The 27352-nt window shown below is 58.5% G+C and overlaps 5 protein-coding genes across 16 annotated transcripts; 4 read left to right on the forward strand and 1 right to left on the reverse strand.

Moving 5' to 3' along the window:
- Positions 1–549: 549 nt before the first annotated feature.
- EXOSC4 (exosome component 4) lies at positions 550–3372 on the forward strand. The gene is made up of 3 exons (XM_026488953.4): positions 550–793; positions 1835–2041; positions 2153–3372. The coding sequence occupies exons 1-3, from the start codon at positions 623–625 to the stop codon at positions 2510–2512; spliced, it is 738 nt and encodes a 245-aa protein (XP_026344738.1). The 5' UTR covers positions 550–622; the 3' UTR covers positions 2513–3372.
- A 197-nt stretch (positions 3373–3569) lies between these two features.
- On the forward strand, positions 3570–13749 carry GPAA1 (glycosylphosphatidylinositol anchor attachment 1). 5 transcript variants are annotated; one of them, XR_008958545.1, is made up of 15 exons: positions 3570–3756; positions 3994–4173; positions 4257–4368; positions 4555–4702; positions 4783–4884; positions 4969–5165; positions 5241–5437; positions 5535–5688; positions 5852–5947; positions 6112–6302; positions 6385–6555; positions 6692–9591; positions 10453–10546; positions 10696–10794; positions 11039–13749. XR_008958545.1 is itself a non-coding variant. In XM_057309966.1 (12 exons), exons 1-12 carry the CDS (start codon positions 3683–3685, stop codon positions 6933–6935), a joined length of 1866 nt encoding a protein of 621 aa, XP_057165949.1. In that variant the 5' UTR covers positions 3570–3682; the 3' UTR covers positions 6936–13749. The 5 variants fall into 5 exon arrangements, 1 of the variants encoding a protein (XP_057165949.1); XR_008958547.1 differs by having other exon boundaries at positions 6692–7292; positions 9110–9211; positions 9303–13749; XR_008958546.1 differs by having other exon boundaries at positions 6692–7292; positions 9303–9591; positions 10453–13749.
- Positions 13750–15656: 1907 nt separating this feature from the next.
- On the forward strand, positions 15657–18070 carry LOC113247619 (cytochrome c1, heme protein, mitochondrial). The gene is made up of 7 exons (XM_026488860.4): positions 15657–15800; positions 16394–16590; positions 16677–16803; positions 16890–17047; positions 17135–17295; positions 17583–17683; positions 17769–18070. The coding sequence occupies exons 1-7, from the start codon at positions 15672–15674 to the stop codon at positions 17871–17873; spliced, it is 978 nt and encodes a 325-aa protein (XP_026344645.1). The 5' UTR covers positions 15657–15671; the 3' UTR covers positions 17874–18070.
- Positions 18071–19000: 930 nt separating this feature from the next.
- On the reverse strand, positions 19001–23887 carry SHARPIN (SHANK associated RH domain interactor). Of its 5 annotated transcripts, none has more exons than XR_006408438.3 (9): positions 23441–23886; positions 22979–23153; positions 20264–20395; positions 20047–20188; positions 19880–19970; positions 19646–19799; positions 19448–19507; positions 19234–19362; positions 19001–19158 (listed from the first exon to the last, which is right to left on the reverse strand). XR_006408438.3 is itself a non-coding variant. In XM_026488858.4 (9 exons), the coding sequence occupies exons 1-9, from the start codon at positions 23621–23623 to the stop codon at positions 19075–19077; spliced, it is 1080 nt and encodes a 359-aa protein (XP_026344643.2). In that variant the 5' UTR covers positions 23624–23884; the 3' UTR covers positions 19001–19074. The 5 variants fall into 5 exon arrangements, 3 of the variants coding, with proteins under 3 accessions (XP_026344643.2, XP_026344642.2, XP_026344644.2); XM_026488858.4 differs by lacking the exon at positions 22979–23153 and adding an exon at positions 23154–23199 and having other exon boundaries at positions 19448–19566; positions 23441–23884; XM_026488857.4 differs by having other exon boundaries at positions 19448–19566; positions 23441–23883.
- Positions 23888–24148: 261 nt separating this feature from the next.
- MAF1 (MAF1 homolog, negative regulator of RNA polymerase III) lies at positions 24149–27298 on the forward strand. 4 transcript variants are annotated; one of them, XM_048212596.2, is made up of 8 exons: positions 24149–24527; positions 25264–25448; positions 25547–25675; positions 25754–25919; positions 26036–26157; positions 26240–26359; positions 26527–26667; positions 26765–27298. In XM_048212596.2, exons 2-8 carry the CDS (start codon positions 25366–25368, stop codon positions 26784–26786), a joined length of 783 nt encoding a protein of 260 aa, XP_048068553.1. In that variant the 5' UTR covers positions 24149–24527; positions 25264–25365; the 3' UTR covers positions 26787–27298. The 4 variants fall into 4 exon arrangements, with proteins under 4 accessions (XP_048068553.1, XP_026344647.1, XP_044236160.1 ...); XM_026488862.4 differs by having other exon boundaries at positions 25323–25448; XM_044380225.3 differs by having other exon boundaries at positions 24151–24527; positions 26476–26667.
- The last annotated feature ends 54 nt before the right edge of the window (positions 27299–27352 follow it).

Below are 27352 nucleotides of genomic sequence, written 5' to 3' on the forward strand. Positions count from 1 at the left end.
TGGCTCAGCGGCGGAAACTAGCCAGCTGGCGGGCCAAGGCCGGCGGGGCGCAGGTGCAAGGGCGGGGCGGGGCGGGGCGGGGCGGAGCTCGGGCGCAGGTGCAGGCATCGGGCGGGGCGGAGCCAGCGGACGCAGGCGCAGGGGCTCGGTGGGGGCGGGGCCAGCAGGGCGCAGGCGTGGTGGTAGTCCTCAGAGCTTTGGGACCTGGTGTAGGCGCGTGCTGTATAAACCAGGGAATTCCAGGGGAGCATACGGGCCTCCCCCACGACAAACCCAGGGGGGCGCGACCGGGGGATTCTTCCCCGAGCCGGTCCCCACCTTTGGCAGCCGTGGGACAGCTCCCCGAAACGGCCGCGGGCACAGTCTTCCTCCCCTGGGTCAGCACCGCTGAAGATTCCCGGGGCCGGAAGTGAGGGGGAAGCGTAGGTTCCCACGACCGGAAGTAGGGAAAATAGGGCCGTCTGGCACCCTGGGGGAACTGTAGTTGCCCGAGGCCGCAAGTGGGGGGTCGGACCGCCGGAAACCGTAGACCCCCGGGGTGGAGGGGTCGGAAGTGGGGGGTCAGAATAGTCGGGAACTGTAGTTCTGCGGGAGGCGGAAGCGCGGCTTGTAGCCGGGCAACATGGCGGGCCTGGAGCTCCTGTCGGACCAGGGCTACCGGGTAGACGGACGGCGCGCCGGGGAGCTGCGCAAGATCCAGGCGCGGATGGGCGTGTTCGCGCAGGCCGACGGCTCGGCCTACATCGAGCAAGGCAACACCAAGGCGCTTGCGGTGGTGTACGGGCCGCACGAGGCGAGTGGGCGTGCGCGAGCCGGGCGGGGTGCGCGGGGCCTCCGGGCTGCGCTGACTCTGGAGGCTCGGCTGCCGCGCGCCTCCGTTCACGCAGCCCATCTTCGGGGCCGCCGCGGCTCACTCGGAGTCAAAGCCGAAGTCCTTGCGGTGTGATGCACTGTGGTCCCCACCTTTCGCACCGGCCAGTGTCCCCTCCGCCCTGCACTCATCCTTGCTGTTCCTGGAAGCGCCAGGCGCGCTCCCGCTTCCTCCCCCTCCCCCTCCTCCTCCTCCTCCTCTCGGCTGTCCACTCTGACGTGACCTCCAGGGGACGCGTCCCCCGACCACCTAACTCACGTGGCCAGCTCCCTCCCCTCCCATCACACCCTTCCCTGCGTTTCCATAACCAGTCACCTTAGACGTCAGTCAGTTCAACGAGCCCTTCGTTTGACTCCTCACTGGAAAGTAAACTCCGTGAGGACAGGGGCTGTAAATAAAACCTCCTGGTTTCATTGCCTTGTCTCCATTGCTGGAGAAGGGAAGAGCTCTGGGGTGGAAACAAGCGTGGCGCGTTTGCAGAGCAGAAGGGCTGCTCGTGGGGAGATGAGGAAGAACTCAAAATGGGATCGAGGTGTCTCTAGGGAGGCAAGAACTCGCCGCTTTTGTAGACCAGGGAAACTATTTAGGATTTTATCTCACACGTGCTGGGAGAGCTTTGGGAGGAGTAGAATATGTGAGTGTTTAGAGGAGACGAAATCATACTCGATATTGGTGAACATACCCGCTCTGGCTACAAATGGAGAATGGGTTGGGAGGAGATGAGGCAGAGATGGAAACGGGGAGGCCTGTTAAGAGAAATCCTATCCAGGCATGAAGATGGCTTAGAGACTGGCCAACCGGCCCTCCTGCGGGCTGTTTTGGAGGTAAAGTAGCTGTGCTTATGGAGATGTTGGAAGTAGGAGGAGCGTGAGAGGGAAGCCGAGATCTGGGGCCTGAGCCAGAGGAGGGTGTAGTGTGAGCTGGGGAGCAGTGAGCCTGGCTCATGTGTCCATCCTCCCCCAGATCCGCGGCTCCCGAGCACGAGCCCTGCCAGACAGGGCCCTGGTGAACTGTCAGTATAGTTCTGCGACCTTCAGCACAGGTGAACGCAAGAGGCGACCACACGGGGACCGTAAGTCTTGCGAGATGGGCCTGCAGCTGCGTCAGACCTTCGAGGCAGCCATCCTTACGCAGCTCCACCCACGCTCCCAGATCGATATATATGTGCAGGTGAGCAAGTGGCAGCCACAGACCAGGGAGGGAGAGGGATGGAGGGGGAGGGGGAGATGGGGGCAGGGGTCAGGAGGCTAATGGACTGATGCCACTGGGGGGTTCCTGCAGGTGCTGCAGGCGGATGGTGGGACCTATGCAGCTTGTGTGAATGCAGCCACGCTGGCGGTGCTGGATGCCGGAATACCCATGCGGGACTTTGTGTGTGCCTGCTCAGCTGGCTTTGTGGACAGCACAGCCCTGGCGGACCTCAGCCACGTGGAAGAGGCAGCTGGCGGTCCCCAGCTGGCCCTGGCCTTGCTGCCGGCCTCAGGCCAGATTGCACTCCTTGAAATGGATGCCAGGCTACACGAGGACCACCTGGAGCAGGTGCTGGAGGCTGCTGCCCGGGCTGCCCGGGACGTGCACACACTGCTGGACCGTGTGGTCCGGCAGCATGTACGTGAGGCCTCTATTTTGCTAGGGGACTGAGCATCTGGCCCCCCATGCCCAGAATAAAACCCACACACAATCTGTACTTTGATCTCCCCGCAGCACTTCCACACCCTCAGAGCCTGGCCTGGTGCTGGCTCCTGGGGGTGACTAGGGACCGTCCCAGTCCCCCACACATGAAATACACACCTCTTGCAGCCTCAAGATTCACAGCCCAAGGAAGAAGAAGGTGGGGGGAGCGCGTCCCAGGATGAACAGACCCGTCGTGCCAGGAAGGGTTCAAGGCAGCTGAGCATTGAGCCGTGGCCTGGCATAATGAGCCCAGCCATTGGACTGGAGTCTTATTTTCATGCCGGCACGTCTGGGGCCCACCATGGAGATGTGGGGGCCATGTCCCACAGCCTCTGGACTATTTGGACTGAATGGCCCCTTCCACCCTAGGAGCCCTTTGGGCCTACTTAACCTCAGACTCCAGAAGTACCACAGATATGTATTCTCACCTGGGGGAGGGGGCAAGTGTGTGTGGGGGTCTTCTTTACACACAGGCATGCGCTGCCTCCTGAACCCTGAACACCAGCCCCTTCAGCCCTCACCCAGGCACCTCCTGATCTGAATAGGAGCGCTCCCCACTTTCTACTCCACATACCCCGCTCCTTGGAAACCCGTTTTGGCCAAGAGTACCATCTGCACCTTCCTCCGTGTGGTCATCTGACCCTGATGGCCTCGGTGCTGGGCTCACACTGTGACTGCCCTTGTGCACTCACTGCCATTTTTGACCAACATCCATAGAAATGAATCTGCCAATGCCTTGGTCTCAGTCCACGGGAACCCGTTTCCTCCCCTCCTACCCACCCATGGCACTCAGAGCTGTCCTTGCCAGTAAAAGCACGTTCAAAACCCGGGAGCGTCCACGCTCTTCCGTTTTCCTCCCACCTGCCCTGTTCACCCTCTGCCCTATTCCGCAAGTCAGAGCTTTCTCGCGCTCCCAACCAGCCTGCTTTCCTCTGGCGCGTTACACCTGCCGGCCGGTCGTCCTGGAAGCGGGCCCGGCCCCTCACCACCTCTGCTGCGGGCATGCGCGGCGGCGCGAGGGCCTTCGGGACCGGAAGTGCAAGCGGGCCGGGAGCCTCCGGTGCGACCGGAGCGCCGCGCCGGGCCCGCGGCTGGAGCTGCCGGGCGAGCGCGGCCCCGGAGCCGCCCCTGCCCGCCATGGGCCTCCTGTCGGACCCGGTGCGCCGGCGCGCCCTCGCCCGCCTCGTGCTGCGTCTCAACGCGCCGCTCTGGTGAGCGCGGGGCCCGGGGAGGCGGGACCCGGAGGACCGGGGCTCGAGCTGCCGACGTCCCCCCGCCCCGGGGGGGGTCTGTTCGCGCCAGTCCCCTGGCGCCCGCGGGCCTCGCTCGGGCATGGGGCTCGGCTCTGCCGTCCGACGTCCCGAGTGCCGCCCCCACCCTCCCCGGTGCGGAGGTGGAGGCCGCGGGCCGGAGTCACCGGACCCGCTAATGCTCCCCTTTCCCTGCAGTGTGCTGAGCTACGTGGCGGGCATCGCCTGGTTCCTGGCTCTGGCTTTCCCGCCGTTGACCCAGCGCACGTACATGTCGGAGAACGCCATGGGCTCCACCATGGTGGAGGAACAGTTTGCGGGTGGAGACCGTGCCCGGGGCTTTGCCCGAGACTTTGCTGCCCACCGCAGGAAGTCGGGGTGAGCGGAGAGCTGCGGATGTGGGGAGATGGTGGTGGTCAGAGCCAGGGAGCTCTGCCCAGCGGCTCTCGTTGTGTCTCTAGGGCTCTGCCAGTGGCGTGGCTGGAGCGGACGATGCGGTCAGTGGGGCTGGAGGTCTACACGCAGAGTTTCTCCCGGAAACTGCCCTTTCCTGATGAGACCCACGAGCGCTATGTATTGGGGCGGGGGGGATGTGCCTGGGACCAAAAAGCACCTTGAGAGGGTGGCTTGGGGCCGGGAAGCCCAGGGGTGGCATGTCCTGGGGCCGGGAAATCCTGGTGGGCAAGCTAGGGCGACCAGGGAGAGCCTTCAGCCATCCAGGGTGGGGTGGTGCTGAGGCTTCCCTGGTGCTGCACGCAGATGGTGTCCGGTACCAACGTGTATGGCATCCTGCGGGCCCCGCGCGCTGCCAGCACCGAGTCCCTGGTGCTCACCGTACCCTGTGGCCCTGACTCTACCAACAGCCAGGCTGTGGGGCTGCTGCTGGCACTTGCTGCCCACTTTCGAGGTGAAGCTCAGGGTCTGCTCCTGGCAAGGGAGGGTTTGGCCACTGTTCCAGGCCCTGCTGACCTAGCTTCTGGCCTCCAGGGCAGATTTATTGGGCGAAAGACATCATCTTCCTGGTGACAGAACAAGACCTTCTGGGCACTGAGGCTTGGCTGGAGGCCTACCACGACATCAACGTCACCGGTGGGTGCTCTTGCCCTCGCCCGTCTTTCAGGATCACTGCCCTCGTCAGCCCCCCACAGGCAGCTCCTTCACCTGCTCCTACAGGCATGCAGTCATCCCCTCTGCAGGGCCGGGCTGGGGCCATCCAGGCGGCTGTGGCCCTGGAGCTGAGCAGCGACGTGGTCACTAGCCTCGATGTGGCTGTGGAGGGGCTCAACGGGCAGCTGCCCAACCTTGATCTGCTCAACCTCTTCCAGACTTTCTGTCAGAAAGGGGGGCTGCTGTGTACTCTACAGGGCAAGGTAAAGGGGGCTGCCTGCCTGGGAAGCCTGGGCCCTATGTGGGGCTTAGCTGACCCTGCCCCCAAACCCTCTAAGCTGCAGCCCCAGGACTGGACATCAGTAGACGGGCCGCTGCAGGCCCTGCAGACCCTGCTGCTCATGGTCCTGCAGCAGGCTTCTGGCCGCCCCCATGGCCCTCACGGCCTCTTCCTGCGCTACCGTGTGGAGGCCCTGACCATCCGCGGCATTAACAGCTTCCGACAATATAAGTATGACTTGGTGGCAGTGGGCAAGTAAGTGGCTTCCGACCCCCCCCTTCCATGCTTGGGGTGGAGTGGGGGAGGGGGGCCTGGAGGCCTGGCTGGCCATGACGCCACCCCACCCTGGCAGGGCCCTGGAGGGCGTGTTCCGCAAGCTCAACCACCTCCTGGAGCGCCTGCACCAGTCCTTCTTCTTCTACCTGCTCCCTGCGCTTTCCCGCTTCGTCTCCATCGGCCTCTACATGCCTGCTGCCGGCTTTTTGCTCTTGGTCCTTGGTCTCAAGATATCCTCTGAACCCACCGTCCACTTGTGGTCAGCTTCATGTCCTCTGCACTCTGGGCTGGGGAGAACCCTCCGTCCTTGAAGCGGGGGAGTGGGAGTGAGCCCTGGGTCCCCTGCCAGGCAGATTTCGTCACACCTGTTGTCAGGATCCTTGACTAGACCACGCTCTGGAACTGTGGATGCAGTTGCATGAGGCCGGAGTGGGCCCTGAGGAGCCTGGGGGGGCCTCTGGACCTAGTCCTCCCCTCCTGCCGGCACAGGTAATGGTCGCCCCACACCTGCTGTTGGGGTTCCCCTGGGCTTCCAGGGTTCCGGGTGATTGCTACTGCTGCAATGCAGTCTTGGTGGGTGGGATGGTGGTGAGGATCTCTGGGGCTCCCCTGGCCCCTGAGCCCATCTCCCCAGTGTCCGTGTGCCCTTGCAGAGCGTGGGGCTGGCCTCGCTTGTGGCGCCCTTGCTGATCTCACAGGCCATGGGCCTGGCCCTCTATGTTCTGCCCGTGCTGGGCCAGCACGTGGCTACCCAGCACTTCCCCGTGGCCGAGGCTGAGGCCGTGGTGCTGACCCTGCTGGCTATCTATGCAGCCGGCCTGGCCCTTCCACACAGCACCCAGAGGTGAGGAGCTAGGCTGGGTGGGGGCGGGTGGGGGGTACCCTGGCCGCGCCCCGGCAGTGCCTCTGAGCCCCTTGTCTTGCAGGGTGGTGAGTGCACAGGCCCCAGACAGAGGCTGGATGGCGCTGAAGCTGGTGGCCCTCATCTACCTGGCACTACAGCTGGCCTGCATCGCCCTCACCAACTTCTCGCTGGGCTTCCTGCTGGCTGCCACCATGGTGCCCGCTGCTGCACTCACCAAGCCCTGTGGTCCCCGGTACGTCCAGCCCCCCGCCCCAAGCCCAGGGCCTGTGCTCCTTACCGCAGACCGTGCCCTCACGCGGGACCCCCCTCACCCCACTTGGTGTCTGTACCCCCCCCAGAGCCCGACCTGACCCTGCTTCTCCACCCAGGCCGCTCTATGCTATGCTGCTGGTGCTGACGAGCCCGGCGGCCACACTCCTGGGCAGCTTGTTCCTGTGGCGGGAGCTGCGGGAGGCGCCACTGTCACTGGCCGACGGCTGGCAGCTCTTCCTGGTGGCGCTGGCCCAGGGCGTGCTGGAACACCACACCTATGGCGCCCTGCTCTTTCCGCTGTTGGCTCTGGGCCTCTACCCCTGCTGGCTGCTCTTCTGGAATGTGCTCTTCTGGAAGTGATGTATGGCTCATACCCCTGCCGCGTCGAGATTGGGGTGGGAACTCCCCAAGCACCCCCGTGTTGTCTCCTTTTTGGGAAATAAACAGGAGTTTTGTTTCAGCTGCCCTTTGGGCTGTTGGCCAACTGTGCTGTCCGTGTGGGGCCCCCGAGCCCATGGGCGAGAACCTCTGCCTGAAGGCCTGGCCTTCCCACGTACCTCCTTCCTGGAGGGCACTGCCCTGGTCCACTGGCTGCTGGCAGGAATGAGGGCCCCAGCCACATGAGCCTCGGAGGAGAGCCTCAGGTGGACACTGGGCTTGGGACCTGGAAACGGCACATGCAGACCCTGCCCTGGCCCCCGCCCCACGAGCATCACGGTAGGAGGCAGGGTGCTGGGTGAGAAGAAATGTAGTGGGAGCAGGGCTTGGGGCCTGACGGGATGTGAGGTCCCCAGAGACCACACTGCTCTGTCTGCAGCACTGGAGTTGAAGAAGCAAAGGGGCTGGAGCCGCAGTCCTGCAGAGAAGGCCTGGGGTGTGGGAGGGGCACTTACCGAGGCCAGTACCTCGGTGTGGGTCTGGGAGAGGCACTGGCCCAGCGACCCCTAAGAGGCAGGGCCAAGGTAGAGAAGCCCGCCCAGCGCCACCTCGGAACAGGCAGGCCACGGGTCCCCTGAAAGGAGTTGGGAGGCTAGTATCCATCCTGGAGGGAAGAAAGGGAAGAAAAAAGCAAAATATAGCTTTTTAGCGATGCCAGGGCCACGTCAGCTCCCAGGAGGGCCAAGGCAGCCCTGCCAGCACCTGATGGGGCAACAGAGCAGTCAGCCTCTTACAGGCCGTAGCGTGGGAGGAAGGCAGAGCAGTACCACATGGAGAGTGGACTCGGGACCCGTGTCCCTTCAGGGCCACACCCAGAATGGAGGAAGCTCTAGCCCTCAGAGCCCTGCTGGTTCTCTGCTGATGGGCACCTCTGTGTCCAGCGTCATGGGGGATGGCAGTGCAGCAAGGGTGTTGGAGACCCTACTGTCACTAGCAGCCTGTCATTGGCCTGCTTGTTCCCAAGATCTAGCTGGGACCTTTAGTCCCTTGATTATTATTTTTTTTAAAGACTCTATTTATTAGAGAGCACAGAAGGAGAGGGAGAGGGTGGGGGCTCCCCGCTGAGCAGGGAGCCTGATGCGGGGCTGGATCCCAGGACCCCGGGATCATGACCTGAGCCTAAGGCAGACGCATTACTGACTGAGCCGCCAGGCGCGCCATCCAGTCCCTTTATTGTTGAACTGTTCTGCTTCTGAGGCTGGAGAGAGGCTTGTAGCCCCAGCACCCCAGGGTGCCTCCCAGGCTGGCCTCTGTGGAGTCTGTCCTCTCATAGGTCACGCACCCCTTCTCCGTGGCCTTGCCGTCTTCCAAGACACACAGACATCTCCGCTCTGTCTTCGTCTCCGCTGTCTCTGTCTTCGTGGGCTGGCGTCCTATACAAAATTTCTTCTAGGCCTTTTAGCCAGCCTTTGGCCTCAGTCAGTCATTTTTAACTGCATTTAGTCACTTAATGGACAAATCTTGAAAATACATTAAATTGTGGAACATACAAGTGGGGGCAAAAGCAAAAAGATCATCTTAGTTGTGTTCTGAACTTACCATGCAGAATTCTTCCTGTCTATACAAAAGACTGGAAACCGTGGGAATGACAAAGGTGATTGTCAGGGAAGTGGGGTTTCTGTTCTGATTTTCAGTAATATCACTTGTATTGTAAAAAAAATATCATTTTTTAAAAGATTTTATGTTTACTTATTTGAGAGACAGAGATAGTGACAGCACAAGCAGAGGGAGAGGGAGGAGGAGACTCCCCGATGAGCAAGGAGCAAGGAGCCTGACGCGGGGCTCGATCCCAGCACCCAGGAATCATGACCTGAGCCGAAGGCAGACACTTAACTGACCGAGCCACACAGGCGCCCCTACAATACATTTTTTAGAACAAGGAAATGTCAGGGCTGTCAGTTAAGTGTGCAGCTCTTGAGCTCACCTGAGGTATTGATCTCAGGGTTGTGACTTCAAGCCCCGCATTGGGCTCCAGGCTGGGCGTGGAGCCTTCTTCGAAAGAAAAAAACAAGGAAATGTCAGGCTGTAAAAATGTCGGTCAGATGTACAAGGACAGAGTATAAGGTCCTAAATGCTTCGTTTTGATGGTGTGGCAGGGTCTGCGACTGTCCCCAGTACCTGTCTGTCTCAGTCACAGAGCCCAATTTTGATTCCTGTGCCTGGAGGTGTGGCCTTGTGACTATGCTGTGGCCAGTAGGGTAAGAACAGAAGCTTCCAGCGTGAATACCAAGCAAAGACCTCGCCCAGGGGGACCGGCCCTCTGAGCCCCATCCTTTCTCCTGCCCCCAGGAGTGTGGAAGTGATGTTGGAACGTGCAGTGTGTCTAAGACATGAGGTACGGCCTGTGTGAGAATGAGAATGGGAGAGAGGAACAGGCCGTCTCGGACCGTCCGAAGCAGCCGGGTTTGCTTAACTGGGCTTCATTTACTGGGAAGGGAAACCAGCTTGTACTGCATGTGAGCACACGGTTGTTTTCTGACACTCGGCTCCAGTTCCAGCCAATACAAGAGGGACTGCTGCTGACCCCAGCTCACAAGAGGGCTCTGCATGAATCTGGAAGTGTACAGCTACGGTGTTGGTAATCAGCTTAATAGTAGCACTCATTTGTTGCTTGCTTCCCACACCCCAGAACGGAGGCACCATGGGGAGCAGGGACACTGTCTTTCTTATTTCCTGCCACTTTCCCAGCCCAGAGCCAGATACGCGGTAGAATATTCATCTGTATTTGTTAAATGAAAGAAAAAAAAGAAGCAGAAGGAGACCCTCTGGAGGTCCAGCAGGAAGCTCCAGGGGGCAGACCGGACCGCTTCCTCAGAGGCCTGGAGGGTTGCCTATGGCTAGTGTGGGGTGAGCACAGGAAGGTGAAGGTAGAGGCCCCCAGCCAGGCAGGCCACCCTCCACGCAGCTCAGAACACCCGGCAGCCTCCCCACAACCAGTCCCACTGCAGATGCCCTGCTTGGCCTTGGGACGCCTCTAGCAGCTCACCTGGGTGTCCCAGATTTCCTGTGCTCTTCTCAAACCCTTTGCCTGGTCACCCTACTCCACCTGAGGTTTCAATGTCGGCAGCTTGGGGGCTGCTCTGAACACCATTATCCAAAAGCCGCTCCTGCGAGCCCCGCTGCCTTCATGGCCACGCTCAGGTCCTGTCTCGCCCAGGCCCCTCTTCTGAGGCCCCAGTGTGTCACCTCTAAGTCAGTATCCCAACCTGAACACCTCCCACCTGCATGCACCTTCTCCCTTAGCACGCTCAGGCGACGCTGGACCCGGCATCAGTCTTGTCCCTCTTCAGGGGATGCCCATCACTCCCAGGACAGAACCAAACTCCTTCCCTTGGTCTTCTTGTTCTTCACAACACCTCCATTGCCCCCGAAAGCAACCTGAACCTACGCCTCCTCCCCCTCCAGCCCCTGACACCACTGTTCTACTTTCTAACTGCAGATTCGGACTGTGATATGATGGCCCCTTGCACACGTGGTCTCCGTGTCTGGCTTCTTCCACTCAGCGTAATGCTGTCAGAATTCATCGTGTTGTAGTACGTGTCACAGCCTCCCTTGATGTGGCCAAATACGTCCCACTGTACGGACATGCCACATTTTGGTGCCCATTTGTCCGCTGGTGGACGTTTGGGTTGTTGCCTCTTTTTTGGTTATTGCTGGTGAACCTGTCGGCATTCACCAACAGGTTTTTGGGTCAACGCGCTTTCTCTTGGGTGTGTACCTGGCAGAGTACAAAGCCCCAAGTCTCCGTCTTACCTGCTCCTGATGCATCCCGTATGTTTCGGTATGCTGTTTTTGTTTTCATTCACCTCAAGTTATTTTCTAATTTTCCCGTGATTTCTTCTTTGACTAACTGGTTATTTAGGAATACGTTATTTAATTTTTCACGTATCTGTGAGTTTCCCAAATTTATTTGTTATTTTTAATTTCATTCTGTTGTGGTCAAAAAAACGTGCTTTGTGTGCTATTACTACTTTTAAAAGTACTGAGACTTGTTTTATTTTCTAACATAATGGTGTGTCCTGAAGAACGTTCCACGTGCTCTTGAGAAGATGTGCTCTTGTGTCTGGTGTCCGTGAAGTCTCGCTGGCTTACAGCGTCGTCCGGGTCTGCTCTTCGCTGAGCTTCTGTCCAGTCGTTCCGTCCGTTACTGAAAGCACTGAAGTCTCCAGCTATTACTGTTGAATTGTCTGTTTCTCCCTTCCGTTCCGTCAGCTTTTACTTCGTGTATCTTGGGGCAGTTAGGGAAACGTATCTTCATGACTGTCACGTCTTCCTGATGTATTGGTCCTTTTTTCATTATAAAATGTCCTTTTTTAACTCCAGTATCAATTTTTATTGTAAGGTCTGTACTGTTTGATATGAGTGTAGCCACTCCAGCTCTCTTTTGATGGTACGGATGGTATATCTTTTTCCACATTTTTACTTCCTATTTGTATCTTTGAATCTAAAGTTGGTTTCTTATAGACACCATATAGTTGGATTTTTTAATCCATTACACCAATTTCTGCCTTTTAATTGGAGACTTTAATCCATGTAATTTTTTTTATTAAGATAGCTGTTTTCCAATGTACCATCTTATTTCTTTGACTGTATCTTTTCAGTAATTTTCTTAGTGTTGCCCTTGAGATTACAACTGACATCTTAATTGCTAATCTGATTTAGGTTAACAGTAAATTAATTCTGGGGCACCTGGCTGGCTCAGTTGGTAGAGCATGGACTCTTGGATGCAGAGTTGTGAGTGTGAGCCCCATATTGGGTATAGAGATAACTTAAAATCTTTAGGGGCACCTGGGTGGCTCAGTTGGTTAAGCATCCAACTCTTGGTTTCAGCTCAGGTCATGATCTCGGGGTCATGGGATAGAACACCATGTCAGGCTCTGTGCATATATGCTGCTTGGGATACTCTCTCCCTGTGTTCCTCCCCCAACTCATGTGCACACGCGTGCGTGCTAATATTTAAAAACAAATCACTGAACTCTACCTCTGAAACTAATAATACACTATATGTTAATTTAATTTAAATTTAAAAAAAAATCTTAAAAAAACCCAGTAAGTTCATTTCAATAGTATTAAAAGATGTTGCTTTTATATAACGCTGTTCTTTATGCTGTCATTGTCACAAATCCCATCTTTATGCACCCTCTGCCTGTCGACATAGGTCTGTACTTATCACTTTTATGCAGGTGTTTTTAATCAGATAGGAAGAAAATTATGAACAAAATGCATTTATATTTGTTTTTATAGTGACCTGTGTACCTTTATGGGTCCTTTTCCCCACTGGTGTTATTTCTTCATGTGTCTTCTTCATGTGCCTCGTGTCCTTTTACTGTAGCCTGAGGACCCCGTTTAGTAGTTTTTAGAGGACAGGGTTCTTGTAACAAGCTCTCCTAATTTATCTGGGGTTGTCTTAATTTCTTCTTTGTTTTTGAGGGACAGTTTTGCCATATATAGACTTCTTGGTGGGTAGGTTTGTTCTTTCAGCACTCAGAGAAGGTCACCCCACTGCCTTTTGGCCTCCGTGGTTTCTAATGTGAAATACGTATTTTTATTAGGGTCACTTACATGTGACGAGTCACTTCTCTCTTGCTGCTTTCAAGAGTCTTTCTTTGGCTTTCAACAATTTATGATGCGTCTAAGTGGGGATCTTTTTTAGTTTATCCTACTTGGCATTCTTTGAGCTTCCTGGATGTGAAGATTCATGCTTTTCATCAAATCTAGGTAATTTTCAGGCATTATGTTTTCAAATAGTCTTTCTGTGCCTTTTCTCCCTTTTCTGCTCCTAAAAATTATGAAAGGATGGAATGCTTAATGGTGTTCCACAGGTCTTCTTTCCTGTTCCTCAGACTGGACAATCTCAATTGACTTAACTTCAAGTTTACTAATTCTTTCTTCCATCCATTCATATATGCAGTAGAGCACCTGTCCTGAGCACGCTACGAAGGCGCACACACGAGTCGTGTCTGTCCACAACGCCGGCTCTGTTCAGTCATCAAACAAGGAAACATCATCATAAAGCAGGTTCAGGATTCCAAACTCAGTGACATTTCACTACGTGATTAACACAGCACAGAGCAGAACACAAGACGAGCCACACAGCAAACAAGATAACAGGGAGGTCGGGAGTTCACGAACCAAACATGAAGTCAGTCTGTGGGCGGCGGCTGAGATGAGGTCTCAGGCAGGTCCGGGTCAGCTCTCGGCACTTACTGCTTCTTATGTTCAAGCAGGGAAGCATCTCGGTCCTGTTAGGAGACCAACCAGCCAGAGCCATGGGCAGCAGCTGCGTTTCTGAAGTGGTCAGACTGAGGGGGTCTGTCTGTCTACAGGGGTCAGGTCCGAAGAGTCTGAGAGTTTGCTGCAAAAACCCTCCCCTTTTAAAGGGATTTAACCGGTCTTGGGGCCCAGCAGATGTCCTCTGCTTGTGCTGGTTGTCAGTGCTGGAGAGTGCGGTGATGCTGGACGTGGCAGGATCTCGTGGCTGCAGTACCTTTACCTGCTTGTGTCACTGCTTGACACAGTTCTCCTGCTTGAATGAGTGACTCCATCTTGCTCTCTGCAATGTCTTCTAATTTTTTGTGTTGAAAACTAGACATTTTAGGGACACCTGGGTGGCTCAGTTGGTTAAGCATCTGCCTTTGGCTCAGGTCATGATCTCCGGGTCCTGGGATCGCATCCCAAGTCGGGCTGCCTGCTCAAATAAATAAAATCTTAAAAAAACAAACAAACAAAAAGAAAACTAGACTTTTTTAATTTTTAAAAAATTTTATTTATTTGTGAGGGAGAGACAGAGCACAAGCAGGGAGAGCAGCAGAGGGAGAAACAGACTCCCCGCTGAGCAGGGAGCCCGGTATATTTAAATAATACCATGTGGTGATGCTGGAAATCAGATTCCAAGTATTGTTGCTGCTTGTAGTAGTTGTTATTTGTGTAGTGATTTTTCTGAACTAATTCTGTCTAGTCTGTAGTATTTGTCCTGTGTAGCCACTGAAGTCTCTCTTTGGTCAGCTCAAAGGTCAGCTAATGATTGGAGAGAGATTTCCTTAAAATGCCTGTAATCAGTAAGCTTCCCAGTCTCTCCCAAAGAGCTCTCCTGAGGTGCCTTTCAGCACTGGGCCAGGCGGTCAGCGGCTCTGGCCGGGGCTTCACTTGCCGGTGCTCAGAGCCTCCAGGTCAGCCAGAGGTAAGCGCTTAAGGCTTTTTAAGGTCCTTCGTGAGCATGTCACACCCTATTTACGTTTGTGACCTTTTATATTGCAGAAATAAGTAGGGCTTTTCAACACCCCATGGACGTTGTATTCCTCAGCTCTTCCTTTTAAGCTCTCTGGTTACTCTATTCCTAGTTGCCCTTACCCATTGCCTCCCGCAGCTATCAAATCTCAAGGCTTGCCTGTATTCGCCTTCAACAGACAGCCTCAGGGCAGAGGCTACTTACTGGCCCCAGGCAAGCTGAGTGAGCTTTGTAGGAGGGGCTTTCAGGGGGGCCCCGCGGACACGTGAAATAAAGGCAGTTATGCGCGCAGAAGGGGTTCTGTTCCCCTTCAATACCAGGAATGCGGCTGTAATTTCCAGGATTACCACTGGGCCGGCCAGCAGCTTTAACCAGGAAGAGTTAAAACACCTCCAAACTCACTGTTCTTACCGAGATTCAGTTGTTTTTCTTTTCTTTTCTTTTTTTTAAGATTTTATTTATTTATTTGACAGAGATAGAGACAGCCAGCGAGAAAGGGAACACAAGCAGGGGGAGTGGGAGAGGAAGAAGCAGGCTCACAGCAGAAGAGCCTGATGTGGGGCTCGATCCCATAACGCCAGGATCACGCCCTGAGCCGAAGGCAGACGCTTAACCGCTGTGCCACCCAGGCGCCCCCTCAGTTGTTTTTCTTGAATACACACTGCCGGGATGCTGCAGTCCTTTGGTTAATTTCCAGAGTTCTGAAAAAGTTGACTCCAACAATTTCTGCTAGCTTTTTCCTTGCATTTACGGGGGGGGGGGGGAGGGCTGCAAATTTTCCGAGGTCCTTACTCTTCCATTTTCACTGACAGCTGACAGTTTTTTGAGGGGCCCTTGGCTGCCATAGTCCCGGCTCCTGCACCTGACAGTTTCTGGGTAATAACAAGCGCCCGATAAATCCTCGTCAAACGGATGGGGGCGAGCCGAGTGTCCAGCCGTGCGCGGGAGCCACAGCGCGGAGGCCGCCAGCCTTCCGGCCCTGCTCACTCTTACCCGGAGCCGGGACCCTGCCCGGGGCGGAGGGGGCAGCGCAGCCAGCCGCCCCTTCTCTCCGACGGCCACCGCGCCAGGGCTCGAGACGCTGCTGCACGAAAGCGCGCGATGGCCTCGAAGAGGCCTTCCGGACTGGGGGACCCGGGAGACGAGCCCCCGGACAGGGAAGCCGCGGGTGCATCGCCGCGGAGCCCGGGTGACCAGCCTCCGAGCCGGGGAAGCCGCGGGGCCGGGCGCCGGCTCGGCCCCAGGAAGACGCCACGAGCCCCCTCCCTACTTCCGGTTTCCACGACCACGGGAGAAGCGCGGCGAGGCGGAACCCCGCCCTGAAGGACAGACTGCGGCCCGCCCCCGCCCTTCCAGGCTCTCGCGACGTCTGGGCTCCTGGGGTGCCGCAGGGGCCGACGGGAGCAGCGGCCGTGCTAAAGAGGGCCAAGATGGCGGCGGCGGCGGCTTCGCTTCGCGGGGCGGTCCTGGGCCCGCGGGGCGCGCGGTTGCCGGGCGCGCGGGCTCGGGGTCTGCTGTGCGGCGCGCGGCCCGGCCAGCTCCCGCTGCGGACGCCTCAGGTGAGCTCTGGCCGCGACCCCGTCCGCCGTGTGGTCCCGCAGCCCCTGAAGGTCACGGCGGGGAGGCTCTGGGCGCGGGCCGGGCAGCGAGGGAGCGGCCTCGACCACCCGGCGCCGCTGCCCCGGCTGGACCCCCGCCGCCTGCCGACCTGAGGCGCCCGGGAGCAGGACAAGGCGCCCAGTCCTCGGAGCAGCAGAGGCGCCGTGTGCGGAGCGTGGGGGGCAGCGGGGCGGGCTCGCTGCGGGCTCGGGGTTGGGGGCTTTCCCCGGGGGGCGCGCCCAGGCCCGCTCCCGCTCCGGCCTTCCAGATTGGGCCTGCGTCCTGAAGTGACCTCAGCCTGACCTCGGACAGCGGCTTGTGACCTTGGCCTGCCCCAGCACCCTTGCTCGCATCGACCTCATCCCCAGCCCTGGATTCAAACTCCAGCTTTACACCCCCTCCTCAAGGCCGAATCGCGGTCGAGGGCCAGCAGGCGGTGGGGTGGGGGGCGGGGAGCGGGCGTGGTGCTCCGCAGCAGAGGTAGGCGCGGAGAGGCAGATCCCCAGGTAGGGCTGGGTGGTGTTCTGGCAGGCGCTGAGCGGGGCTCTTGCAGGCAGTGTCCTTGTCGTCGAAGGCCGGCCTGTCCCGGGGCCGGAAAGTGATGCTGTCAGCGTTGGGCATGCTGGCGGCAGGGGGTGCAGGGCTAGCTGTGGCTCTGCATTCTGCCGTGAGTGCCAGTGACCTGGAGCTGCACCCCCCCAGCTATCCGTGGTCCCACCGTGGACTCCTCTCTTCCCTGGACCACACCAGGTGTGCTGCTGGCTGACTGGGGTAGTTTCTGGGTGGACTGGGTGGGGTGGAATCCTTGGCGCCCCTAATCCTCATCCTCTCTTTAGTATCCGGAGGGGTTTCCAGGTGTATAAGCAGGTGTGCTCCTCCTGCCACAGCATGGACTACGTGGCCTACCGCCACCTGGTGGGTGTTTGCTACACGGAAGAAGAAGCTAAGGCCCTTGCCGAGGAGGTGCGTAGCCTGGGGATGAGGAGGAGTAGGGATTGGGGCTCCTGCTGTGCCGGACAGCAAGGTTGTGACGGGGCTCTTCCTGGCAGGTGGAGGTTCAGGACGGGCCCAACGAGGACGGGGAAATGTTCATGCGGCCAGGGAAGCTGTCTGACTACTTCCCAAAACCATACCCTAACCCTGAGGCCGCTCGAGCAGCCAACAATGGAGCACTGCCCCCTGACCTCAGCTACATCACCCGAGCTAGGTACGTGGGCTGCCTGCAGGGGGGTGTGGGGAGGGGGAGGAAGGTCTGTCTTGTGCCAGGGCTCAGGAAGCATGGATCTGGTACCAGGCACGGTGGTGAGGACTACGTCTTCTCCCTGCTAACGGGCTACTGCGAGCCGCCCACCGGGGTGTCACTGCGAGAGGGCCTCTACTTCAATCCCTACTTTCCTGGCCAGGCCATTGCCATGGCTCCTCCCATCTATGATGAGGTCTTGGAGTTTGATGATGGTGAGAAGCCCCCGAGGGGCAACACGCTGGGTCCGGGTCCTCCTCTTCCCACTGCCAGGGATGCTTCCCCCGTCTTGGGCCCTGCACTCTCCTTGGCTCAGGCACTGTGTGTGTGTGTGTGTCTGAACCAGCTTATGGGCACCCTCCACAGCCCCGTCTGGCCCAGACCCCTATGTGCTGGAGGCAAGGGGGTCCCATTCCTTGTGAAGCCTTGGTGATGCTCCAGGGTTACTCCAGGTTGGGTAGGGACCCCCAAGGGCAGCCCTTACCACTTCTTCTTGGCTCAGGCACCCCAGCTACCATGTCCCAGGTGGCCAAGGACGTGTGTACCTTCCTGCGCTGGGCATCCGAGCCAGAGCACGACCATCGCAAGCGCATGGGGCTCAAGGTGAAAGGGTCGGGCATGGGAGAGGGGCTGGGAACTGGGCAGGGGTCCTTTCTGCTTCCTTCTTCTGAGCCTGCCTCATCCCCAGATGTTGATGATGATGGGCTTGCTATTTCCCCTGATCTACGCCATGAAGCGGCATAAGTGGTCAGTCCTGAAGAGCCGGAAGCTGGCATATCGGCCACCCAAGTGACCCTGCCCAATGTCTGCTCGCTGTCTTGCCTGAATGGGCCCTCAGGCCAAGGAGCCACCCTGGACCTGTTCAGGCCTCCGTTGGCCCTCTTGGCCAAGCCCCACTTTCTTTGGTTAAAGAGGGGAGGGGCCAGGAGACCAGGTTCTAGCTCCAGATCCTTCAGCCTCCATCATGGAAATAAATTAAGTTTCTCAACATACACGTTTGAGCTATTGTGATGGGAGCACAAGTTTGCAGGGGACTGTGGGACTGAGACCCTTGGTCTCAAACTCCCAGGGATGTTCCATGGAGTGTGGCCAACATTGCCATGTACAGACTAGTGATTGGGTGACTACAGTCAGTACTGGATGTGGGATAGGAAACAACTGTTAGGGAAGGTTGCAGCCCTCATCAAGGGGGGGTACCTGATCACAGAGGTGAGGAGGGCCTGGCTTGGCCAGACATGGCTCAGGGGCCTGGTTGGGTACCCAGCCATTTGTCAGTATGTGAACCACTTGGCTTTCACCCCAAGGGCAGCAAGGAGCCCTTGGCAGCATTTCAACAGGGCAGAGGCCTGACCTCGAGCTGTTAGGGAAGGGAGACAACCTCCAGCTGAGAAAGTAGGCGAAGACCACTTGGAATGTGCTCCTGGTCTCTTGATTGGGCAGAAGGAAGAGGTGTTATGAGATGGCACCTCCTGGCAATCCACAGGGCAGCTGGGGTGGCCCTGCCTTGGGGCTCCTAGCGTCTGAGCTTTTCTTGTCTCCGGGAGGGGGATGTAAGGAGCATCCTGGCTGGAACAGCCCGCGAGCCATAGCCAGTCTGGGAACAGTGAAAGCCAGGTGGGAGAAAGAACATGTGCTTGAGGGTTTCTGGGTGGACAACAGGAGGCATGGTCAGTGGTGGGAGTAGGGCAGGAGCTCTGCATGCCCTTGGGGTCTAGGAAGAGAGCTCAGCCCCATGCTTCTAGGATCCCTAGGGTTTGGAGTCCCAAGTACTCAAGTAGCCACCTGGACGTGGTTGAGTTGCCCCACCAGCTGATGAGGACCAGGCCCTACCTCTGCCAGGTTTCATCCAGTGGGGCCGTGCCCCGCCCTCCATCCTCCCAGCAGCTCAGTCTGCAGAAAGGCGAAGAGATGGGGCCCTCAGCTGGCTCAGAAGTGTCTTTAATGACTCCAGATTGTGGCCCCTCCACAGCCCTGGCGTGATCCCCAGCAAGCAGTCAGCAAAGGTCCCCTGAGAGTTTCAGGAGGGGGTCCAGGGACCTCGGGCCTGGAGGGATTGGGCCATCCTCTTTCTGTGTGACCTGGGAGTGAGGGAAAGCTAGGTCATTCTGCTTGTTCTGCCAGCTTGCCCCCTCCCCCTCCCTCGCCTCTGGTACCTTTGGTGGCTGCTCGGCGGAGGCTGCAGGAAGGGGGTCCCAAGTACAGGGCTTTTGGGTGCTGCACATCTCACAACCAGGTCGGCTGGGGGCATTGATGAATGTGCAGGAAGGGCAGGACCAGCCAGGCTGGAGAGGTGGGGAGACACGTGCTGCTTCTCTTTCCTTCCAGTGCCCAGAGTCCCAGGCCCACCCTGCCCAGCCTCTTACCCACCTGAAGGGGGCTGGGGAGGCTGGAGCTGGCTGGCTGAGGAGCTCTGGGCAGCCCCAGTGACTGAGGAAACAGGCGACTTAGTTCCCCCTCCATCTTCTGGGGGCCCTGAGGGCTGCGTCCTGAAGCAGACGAGGTGGGGCTCAGGGGTGTGTCAGCCTGCACCTCGCCTTCCTCATCCCGTCCACGTCAAGGGCTCACCTGGGGCTTCTCGAGGGGCTGAGAGCAGGTAGAGGAAAGCAGGATCTCCATCCCGCCGAACCCCATAGGAAGCAAGGCTGCACTCGGGCACACACAGGCACCGCCCGATGACCCAGCGCTGCACGGCCGGTGGGAAGCCAAACTCCGAGAACACCTGGGGCCAGAGCATCAGGGCCAGGCAGTGTCACTGAAGGCCCCCTGCTCCCGGCGGGGCTCCCCAGACCCCATGCTCACCTGCTCCTGGAGGGTTGCAATGGTGCAGTGGGGATGAACTTGCAGCGAGACGTGGGCAGAGGACGCAGCATCTTCAACTGTGACCTGTAGCCTGGGCCAGAATATAGGTCAGGGGGAAAGATGGGGGTCTTGGAAGGGTTGGGATGTTAGAGGGAAGAAGGCCTCACCTGATGGGGCCAGGAGGGAAGCAGGCCTCCTGGAGCTGGACATTGAGGGCCACGTGATGTTGGGCCAGGATGGCTGCTGCTTGGGCTGCCCTCTTCTCATCCCCATCCTCAATGGCCCGGGCCAGGTGCCCCACCAGTTCTTCTGCAGGGAGAGAGAAAAGCCATCAGAGCTGAACACGGACTGCTGCTTCCAACCCCCTCCGCCACCTGCCTTTACCTTTCTCCACAGAGTTTCCCGGGTTCCAGCAAAGATCCACCTTGGGTTGTGGGGCCTGGAGTGTGGGCACTTCAGGGGGACTGGGCGGGGAAACAGGGCACATTTCTGGGCCCAGGGCTTGGGGCAGGCTGCCTAGGAGGGAAGATGTGGGGTGGGCTGGGGTCTCCTGAGATCCAGCCCCCAAACCAAGTACTCACCCAGGCCTCTGCTCTCTGACCTCAGGTTTCTAGGACATTTGCCACCTCCTTGCTCACCTCAGCCCATGCCAGGGCTCTTGACCACACATTAAGCTAGAACCCCCCCAACCTTGTCCCTTGCAAACCCCTAAAAGGTCCCTGCCAACTCCTCGGAGCTGAAGCTGCACTTGGCTTATTCCTTAGGCTATGGCACACTTCTGGACTCTTCTGTCTAGCCCCACCTAGGTCCTTCCGCCAAAGAGGCCCTGTCAGTCCGCCAGGGATGCTCCCTTGGCCTCAACCAAACATCCTCGGGAGGAGCCTACTTTTTCCTGCTCACCAGGAGCCCTGCAGTTAGGATGGTCTCCTCTTGATGCCGTCAGGGACAGGACACCTTGGTGGCTCCCATTCCGAACAAACCCTCCTGGGCCACTGCTTGCTCAGGGCGCCCTTCCAGAGCTGGTTGTGCTGCTGTCTCCCCTTCTCACCTTCCACGTGAGTCCCAGCCCACCCGTTACTGATGCAGCTCCTGTGATGGCTCAGTATTCTGAGCTGTCCGCCCGCTGAGATCAGGGCTCCTGAGTGCCCAGGACCAGGCCCGGCCCAGGCGTGGCTGAGCCCCCGAGATCACAGCACACTCTTCCCTGGGGGCGTTTGTATCTGCTGCTTCCGGACCACACTAGGATCTTCAAATTTCACTCGTGTCACCTCAATGAAGCCTTCCTTGCCACCCAATTTAAAATGCAAACCCCTCCCTTCCAGCACTCCATCTCCTCACCATCTGACAGAATTTTACTTTTTTCCCCCAACTTAAATATGTATGTATGTATATGTATATTTTGGAATGGGGAGAAAAACAAAGGGAGAGGGAGAAAGAATCTCAAGCTGACTCCACACTGAGCACAGAGCCAACGCGGGGCTCGATCTCACGACCTTGAGATCATGACCTGAGCAGAAATCAAGAGTCGCTCAACCAACTGAGCCACCCAAGTGGCCCCCAACTTGAGTATTTTTTAATCGAGGGGCACTTGGGTGGCTCAGTTGGTGGAGCATGTGACTCTTGATCCTGGGGTCGTGAGTTCAAGCCCCATGTTGGGTGTAGGGATTACATACACACATAAATAAAGAACGCCTGGGTGGCTCAGTCAGTCAAGCGTCTGCCTTTAGCTCAGGTCATGATCCCAGGGTCCTGTGCTCGAGTGCCGCATCCGGCTCCCTGCTCAGTGGGCAGTCTGCTTCTCTCTCTGCCCCTCACCACCACTTGTGCACTCTCTCTCTCAAATAAATAAAATCTTTTAAAATAATAAATAAAAAATAGGGGTGCCTGGGTGGCTCAGTTGTTGAGCGTCTGCCTTCGGCTCAGGGCGTGATCCTGGTGTTCCGGGATCGAGCCCCACATCGGGCTCCTCCGCTGGGAGCCTGCTTCTTCCTCTCCCACTCCCCCTGCTTGTGTTCCCTCTCTCGCTGGCTGTCTCTCTGTCACATAAATAAATAAAATCTTTAAAAAAATAAAATAAATAAAATAATAAATAATAAATAAACTTCACCTAATAAATATTTTTGGACTGACACACAAGGTTCCATTAGTTCTAAGTGTGTGACACAGTGATTCCACAAGTCTGCACACAACGCTATGCTCACTGCAAGTGTATGTTACCTATATTATATGTCTGCCTCCCCTCTAGAAATGCAAGTTCCAAGAGGGCAGGGATTTGAAGTTTGATTCATGCTAAATCTCCAAGGCCTAAAATGCTTAGTACAGAGCAGGTGCTGAATACACAGCTGAACGAATGAATGAACAACCTCCCTCCTCCCGCAAGTGCTGTGTTGTCTGGGCCTCTCTTAGGTCACATCGTATGGTTTTCTTCTTAGCCCTCTGGCAGCTCTTCTGACACATTTATGAGCCCTTTCCTTTGCTTGCTGCGTTGTCCTGTCAGATTCTCTCTTGCTTCTCCCTCCTGGCGACCTGGGTTGACCTTTTCTACAGCCAATCTTTACTTCTTCAGAGCCCCACCCCCAGCCCAGATCCACCTAACTAGCCCCTCTCCCTTCCATGCTCTTCCTCACAGTACTTCTCCCTCCAGCTTTCTGTCTCAACCACTAACTCTTCCATTTAAATAGCCTCGAAATCCAGCCAATTCCATCTCCTACACATCTCTGGAAACAACCTTCTCTCCTGCCCCATCTGCATCACTTCTTAACCAGTCTTAGGTTGCTCGAATGTGAGCCTGTCACTCTTCCACTAGGTACGTCCCTATTGCTCCTGATGCCGTCTGTCTTATCCAGATCCTGAGGGCCTGCCTGCTCTGCCCCTCCACATTTGTCTGGTACTCCAGGCTCCAGCTTTTCAGCTTGGATTCCTTTTCTCCACTTTCTCCCTCCTGGGAGCCTTCTCAGAACCCACCAGTGGGTAAAGTGGGCCCTGCTTTCCCCACTGCTTCCCCCATCCAGGCCTGGGGGGGCTGGGGCTACTCCTGCTCTCTCCCAGCACTCACAATCCCTGCCCAGCCAAAATGAATCTTTGCTCCAGAGCACTAACCATTCTGTCCCTCCATGGTGGCACCTCGGACTAGCGCTGCCCACCGCTGAGCTTCCTGGGGGTTGAGGAAGTGCAGGCTGAGGGTCCCAGGCCCTCCCGGTGGAGGCTGCAGCTCATGCTGGCTGGGGCCTCGGACCGTGTAGGAAACTGACTCCAAGGGCCACTCCAAACTGACCTGAGGAAGGGGAGAGTCCAGGCTCAGTGTCTCCCGCCAGCATACACTGCATGATGACCAAAGGAACACGAGGTCACATTCATAGGCAACTTACACTGTCCTAAGCCCTTTACTCATATTACCTTACGAAACCCTCAGGGGACACCTCTAAAAGTAGGCAGTAAAGCCTTTGTCCCCATCCTACAGACGAGGAAACGAAAGCAAGGGCACGTGAACTGCTCAAGGGCACACAGCCGGCCTGCAGAGGGAACCGGCCCCGGTCTCGCGCCCCCGCCGCCCCCACTCACCGCCCCGGGCCCCGCGCCCAGCAGCTCCAGCCGGAAACGCCCGGGCCGCTCAGGATCCGTGCTCAGCTGCAGCTTCCGCAGCTGTGCCTCGGCGTCCGGCCCCGCGCCCAGTGGCCTCACCGCGGCGTGCACAGCCAGGAGCACCGAGGCCGAGGCCGAGGCCGAGGCCGAGGGCGGCGCCATCTCCGGTCCGGCCCCGACCCAGACCCCCCCAAGCCCGCTTCCGTGGGCTCGGGCCTCTGAGCGCCTCCGCCGACCGGAAACTGGGGCCGCGAGCCTGGGGTTCCGGCTGTGGCCAGAGCGTCGGAGCCTGGGTCTGACCCTCCTGCTTTGCTCAGGATGGACACGGCCTAGCGGCTCGGCGGGCGGAGGCTGCAGTCTAGCGGTCAGTGTCCACCCAGTCGCGCCGGGCAGGAGCTGGACGCCGTTCCCAAGAGCCTTCCGGCCCGCCCCCCGCCGCCCGCTGGGCTGCCCGGCCCACCCACCCCGCGTGGGTTCGCCAGCCACTCCCAGGAACACGGGCTGACACCAGGGGCGGGACGAACAAGAGGCCGCAACCAATGAGCGCCAGGGAAGGAGGCGGGTTCGCATGCCAAGGAAGAATGACGGACAGGCGCCGCAGCCAGTAGAAGTGGACGCTAGGAGTGAATGGCGGGAGACGCTCCCAATGGCTATCCGAGCTCTCGATCCCGGCGGCGGGAGCGGGCCATTCAGGGGCTGGGGGCCGGGCCTTGCGGACGCTTGTTGTTGTCCGGCCCGGAGAGGCAGAGGTCGCTTGCTCGCTCCTTTGCTTGTTCGGGCCTTGTGTGGCGGTCGGCGGGCAGGTCGGTCGCGGTAGTCGGTCGCCGTGCAGGGGCGAGGCTATGTCGCGGTGGCAGCCCGGCAGGGCCGGCAGGGCCTGGAGTAACGGGACGTCGCCGCGGAGCCTCTTCCCCCGGATACAGTGCGGCCCGAAGGGAGGCCGCGGCACCGCCCTCCGGTCCTGAGGAGCTCGCGCTGCCCGGAGCCCTCACCGCCTTCTTACCCGCGCCGACGTCAACCGGCCCGACCCGGCCCGGCCTGGCCACAGCGAGCGCTGCGCAAGCAGGTAGGTGTCCGCCCTGTGCCGGGCGCCGAGTCGGGGCCTCCTGAACTCCAGCCCCCAGCGGACTTCGCGCTAGCGCGCGTGCGCGTCCCGGGGCGCACGGCCTCCTGGGATTTGTAGTTCTCCGCGGCTAGCTTGGGGTTTTCCTTAGCCCCGGCGGAGAGGCGGGTGCGGCCAGGCTGACGCTGGAGCGCCCTAGCCGCCGGCCGACAGGCCCTTCGGGGGTCGTGGTGCCTGCCTCTGTTCCTTGGTACCCGAAGAATTAGGCGGACTTGCGGAGAAGAACGGAGAAGCCTATGGGTTTGCACTCTACCTTGCTAGAAACCCTGTAGAACAGGGAAAAGCGCTGCGTCCAGGTGACTGCAGGGCCCCAGCCCCAGGTGTGCTGGATCCTAACCTGGTGCAGGTTCTTACCCTAGCTGAGGGGCTTAGCCCGAGGGGTACTGCAGGAGTCCTGTGCGTTCGCGGGCTCATAGTGCCCCCCTCCCCGGTGGGTGAGGCTCTTATGTCGGGATGAACGGTGGTCCAGGGAGATAAACCAGCGAGCCCTAGCATGAGCAGGATCCCTGGGACGCCCCCAGGTATCGGGGCAGGGGGAAGGGGGTTGGCTGAGCTGGAGCCTGGGCTTGCCCCTGTCAGGTAACAGGATCTAGTTTCTCTCTCCTGCTAGTGCTGAGAGCTTAGGAGTAAGCTGCAGGAGGGGCCCAGCTTGTTTCTAACAGCTCCACTTACCGCGTAGGGAGGCCAAAGGCTGAGCCCCAGGAGCCAGATACTCAGGGACTGGCCTCCCATCCTCAGGCAGCACTAGCCCCTCCGAGCACAGGACCCCTTCCCCAAGGAAATGAAGCTGTTGGAGAACTCGAGCTTCGAGGCCATCAACTCACAGCTGACAGTGGAGACTGGAGATGCCCACATCATCGGCAGGTGAGGCTTGGGCTCCATGGGCCTCCGGGGTCACGACGTCCTAGCCCAGAGTTGAACCTGACGGGCGGCATGTTCCGTGGTCCCCCTGCACCTTGTAGGATTGAGAGCTACTCGTGTAAGATGGCAGGAGACGACAAGCACATGTTTAAGCAGTTCTGCCAAGAGGGCCAGCCCCATGTGCTAGAGGCGCTGTCTCCACCCCAGACCTCGGGCCTCAGCCCCAGCAGGTGAGCCAGGGCAGATTCTGCCCACCGTGGGCTGTGGGGGTGCAGGCAGTGCTGGGCTGATACTTTTTTTCCGTGCAGACTGAGCAAGAGCCAAGGTGGTGAGGATGAGGGCCCGTTAAGCGACAAGTGCAGCCGCAAGACCCTCTTCTACCTGATCGCCACGCTCAATGAGTCCTTCCGGCCTGACTATGACTTCAGCACAGCCCGAAGCCATGAATTCAGCAGGGAACCCAGCCTCAGCTGGGTGAGGGTCAGGCTGGGGGGAGGGGCCCGAAGCCCCACAGCTGTGCTTACTAGGCTCGGCCCAGTTCATGCCCTGTGTCCTGCCTCCTGAGTCAGTCCCAACTGTGACCATCCTAGGTGGTGAACGCAGTCAACTGCAGTCTGTTTTCGGCGGTACGGGAGGACTTCAAGGCCCTGAAGCCACAGCTGTGGAACGCAGTAGATGAGGAGATCTGCCTGGCCGAATGTGACATCTACAGGTGGGCTGGCATCCCTGCAGGTGGGCTCTGGGTGTGTGTGGCACGTGGGCCTTCATACCACCTCTTGCCCCACACTCCCCAGTTACAACCCAGACTTGGACTCAGATCCCTTTGGGGAGGATGGCAGCCTCTGGTCCTTCAACTACTTCTTCTACAACAAGCGGCTGAAGCGGATAGTCTTCTTCAGCTGCCGCTCCATCAGGTTGGCACCTGTCTGCCTCCTTTCCCTTAGCTCCTACTTGGCCCACACACCATTTCCCCAGCCGTGCCCACCCCACTCCTGACTTTGTCTTCCCTGGACATCCTCCCTGGGGTCAGCAACAGGCCAGGGATAGGCAGTCCTAAGACCAGTTCCCACACCTCCCCCAGTGGATCCACCTATACCCCCTCGGAGGCCGGCAACGAGCTGGACATGGAGCTGGGAGAGGAGGAGGAGGAGGAGGAGGAAGAGAGCGGAGGTGGAGGCAGTGAGGGCGGACCCGAGGAGACAAGCGCCATGGAGGAGGACAGGTGCGTGGTGGTTGCTGGAGCCAGGGGTGGGCACCCCTCTGCCTGATCTCCTGGGTGCTGGCTCCTCCAAGCTCACTGTGTGCCACCTTCTACCCAGGGTCCCGGTGATCTGTATGTGAGGATGAGGAACAGAGGCCCCAGCTTCATTCAGCTTCAACCAGTGCCTGGAACTGTCCACTCGAGGGGCCCCAGGGCCTCCCCAGCCGGTGGTCAGCCCCTGGCCCTGCCACGGCTCCAGCGCCGCCCAAGGCCACGCCCACCTAGCCCTTTGGCTCCCGCCTACAGATGTCTACTCACCCCCACAGGCTCCAGCTGCCCTAGTTGTGGTTGGTCTGGACAGCACAGGGCCTGCTGGGAAGAGCCACTGCCCTGTCCCAGTGAACTGACATAGGCAGGGACAGCTGGACTACAGAGTTTATTTTTGTATTTTGTGCCGGATCAGGCGTGGGCCTGCACACTCCAGCCCAAAGGGCCTGAGATCCAGTCAGCAGGCCCCTGCAGTCACCACCTTGGGTTTGGCCAGCCCCTGGCACCCACCTGTACCCCCCCCGCCACTTCGCCCATTGGGCAGCGTGCACTGAGTGTCACTTTGCTGCAGCTGTTTGTTTCCAATAAAAATTTCTGTGACTTAGTGGGGACCTAGGCTCTGTGCTGTGTTGGGGGGTGGGGTCTGCGTCGAAGGCGG

Source organism: Ursus arctos, unplaced genomic scaffold, assembly GCF_023065955.2.
Source record: "Ursus arctos isolate Adak ecotype North America unplaced genomic scaffold, UrsArc2.0 scaffold_104, whole genome shotgun sequence".
Lineage (NCBI taxonomy): Eukaryota > Metazoa > Chordata > Mammalia > Carnivora > Ursidae > Ursus > Ursus arctos.

Excerpts from the sequence above, each read along its gene's own strand:
- EXOSC4 (XM_026488953.4), top strand. The coding sequence starts at position 623 with ATGGCGGGCCTGGAGCTCCTGTCGGACCAGGGCTACCGGGTAGACGGA. Across the intron at positions 794-1,834 it reads TGGTGTACGGGCCGCACGAG|ATCCGCGGCTCCCGAGCACG; the intron begins GCGAGTGGGCGT and ends ATCCTCCCCCAG. Across the intron at positions 2,042-2,152 it reads AGATCGATATATATGTGCAG|GTGCTGCAGGCGGATGGTGG; the intron begins GTGAGCAAGTGG and ends GGGTTCCTGCAG.
- MAF1 (XM_044380225.3), top strand. The coding sequence starts at position 25,366 with ATGAAGCTGTTGGAGAACTCGAGCTTCGAGGCCATCAACTCACAGCTG. Across the intron at positions 25,676-25,753 it reads TCGGGCCTCAGCCCCAGCAG|ACTGAGCAAGAGCCAAGGTG; the intron begins GTGAGCCAGGGC and ends TTTTCCGTGCAG. Across the intron at positions 25,920-26,035 it reads GGGAACCCAGCCTCAGCTGG|GTGGTGAACGCAGTCAACTG; the intron begins GTGAGGGTCAGG and ends TGACCATCCTAG.
- GPAA1 (XM_057309966.1), top strand. The coding sequence starts at position 3,683 with ATGGGCCTCCTGTCGGACCCGGTGCGCCGGCGCGCCCTCGCCCGCCTC. Across the intron at positions 5,166-5,240 it reads TGTGTACTCTACAGGGCAAG|CTGCAGCCCCAGGACTGGAC; the intron begins GTAAAGGGGGCT and ends AAACCCTCTAAG. Across the intron at positions 5,948-6,111 it reads CTCCCCTCCTGCCGGCACAG|AGCGTGGGGCTGGCCTCGCT; the intron begins GTAATGGTCGCC and ends GTGCCCTTGCAG.
- SHARPIN (XM_026488857.4), bottom strand. The coding sequence starts at position 23,623 with ATGGCGCCGCCCTCGGCCTCGGCCTCGGCCTCGGCCTCGGTGCTCCTG. Across the intron at positions 19,971-20,046 it reads TTCCCTCCTGGCCCCATCAG|GCTACAGGTCACAGTTGAAG; the intron begins GTGAGGCCTTCT and ends ATTCTGGCCCAG. Across the intron at positions 19,567-19,645 it reads AGCCCCTCGAGAAGCCCCAG|GACGCAGCCCTCAGGGCCCC; the intron begins GTGAGCCCTTGA and ends CGTCTGCTTCAG.
- LOC113247619 (XM_026488860.4), top strand. The coding sequence starts at position 15,672 with ATGGCGGCGGCGGCGGCTTCGCTTCGCGGGGCGGTCCTGGGCCCGCGG. Across the intron at positions 16,591-16,676 it reads TCTTCCCTGGACCACACCAG|TATCCGGAGGGGTTTCCAGG; the intron begins GTGTGCTGCTGG and ends TCCTCTCTTTAG. Across the intron at positions 17,296-17,582 it reads GGTCTTGGAGTTTGATGATG|GCACCCCAGCTACCATGTCC; the intron begins GTGAGAAGCCCC and ends TTCTTGGCTCAG.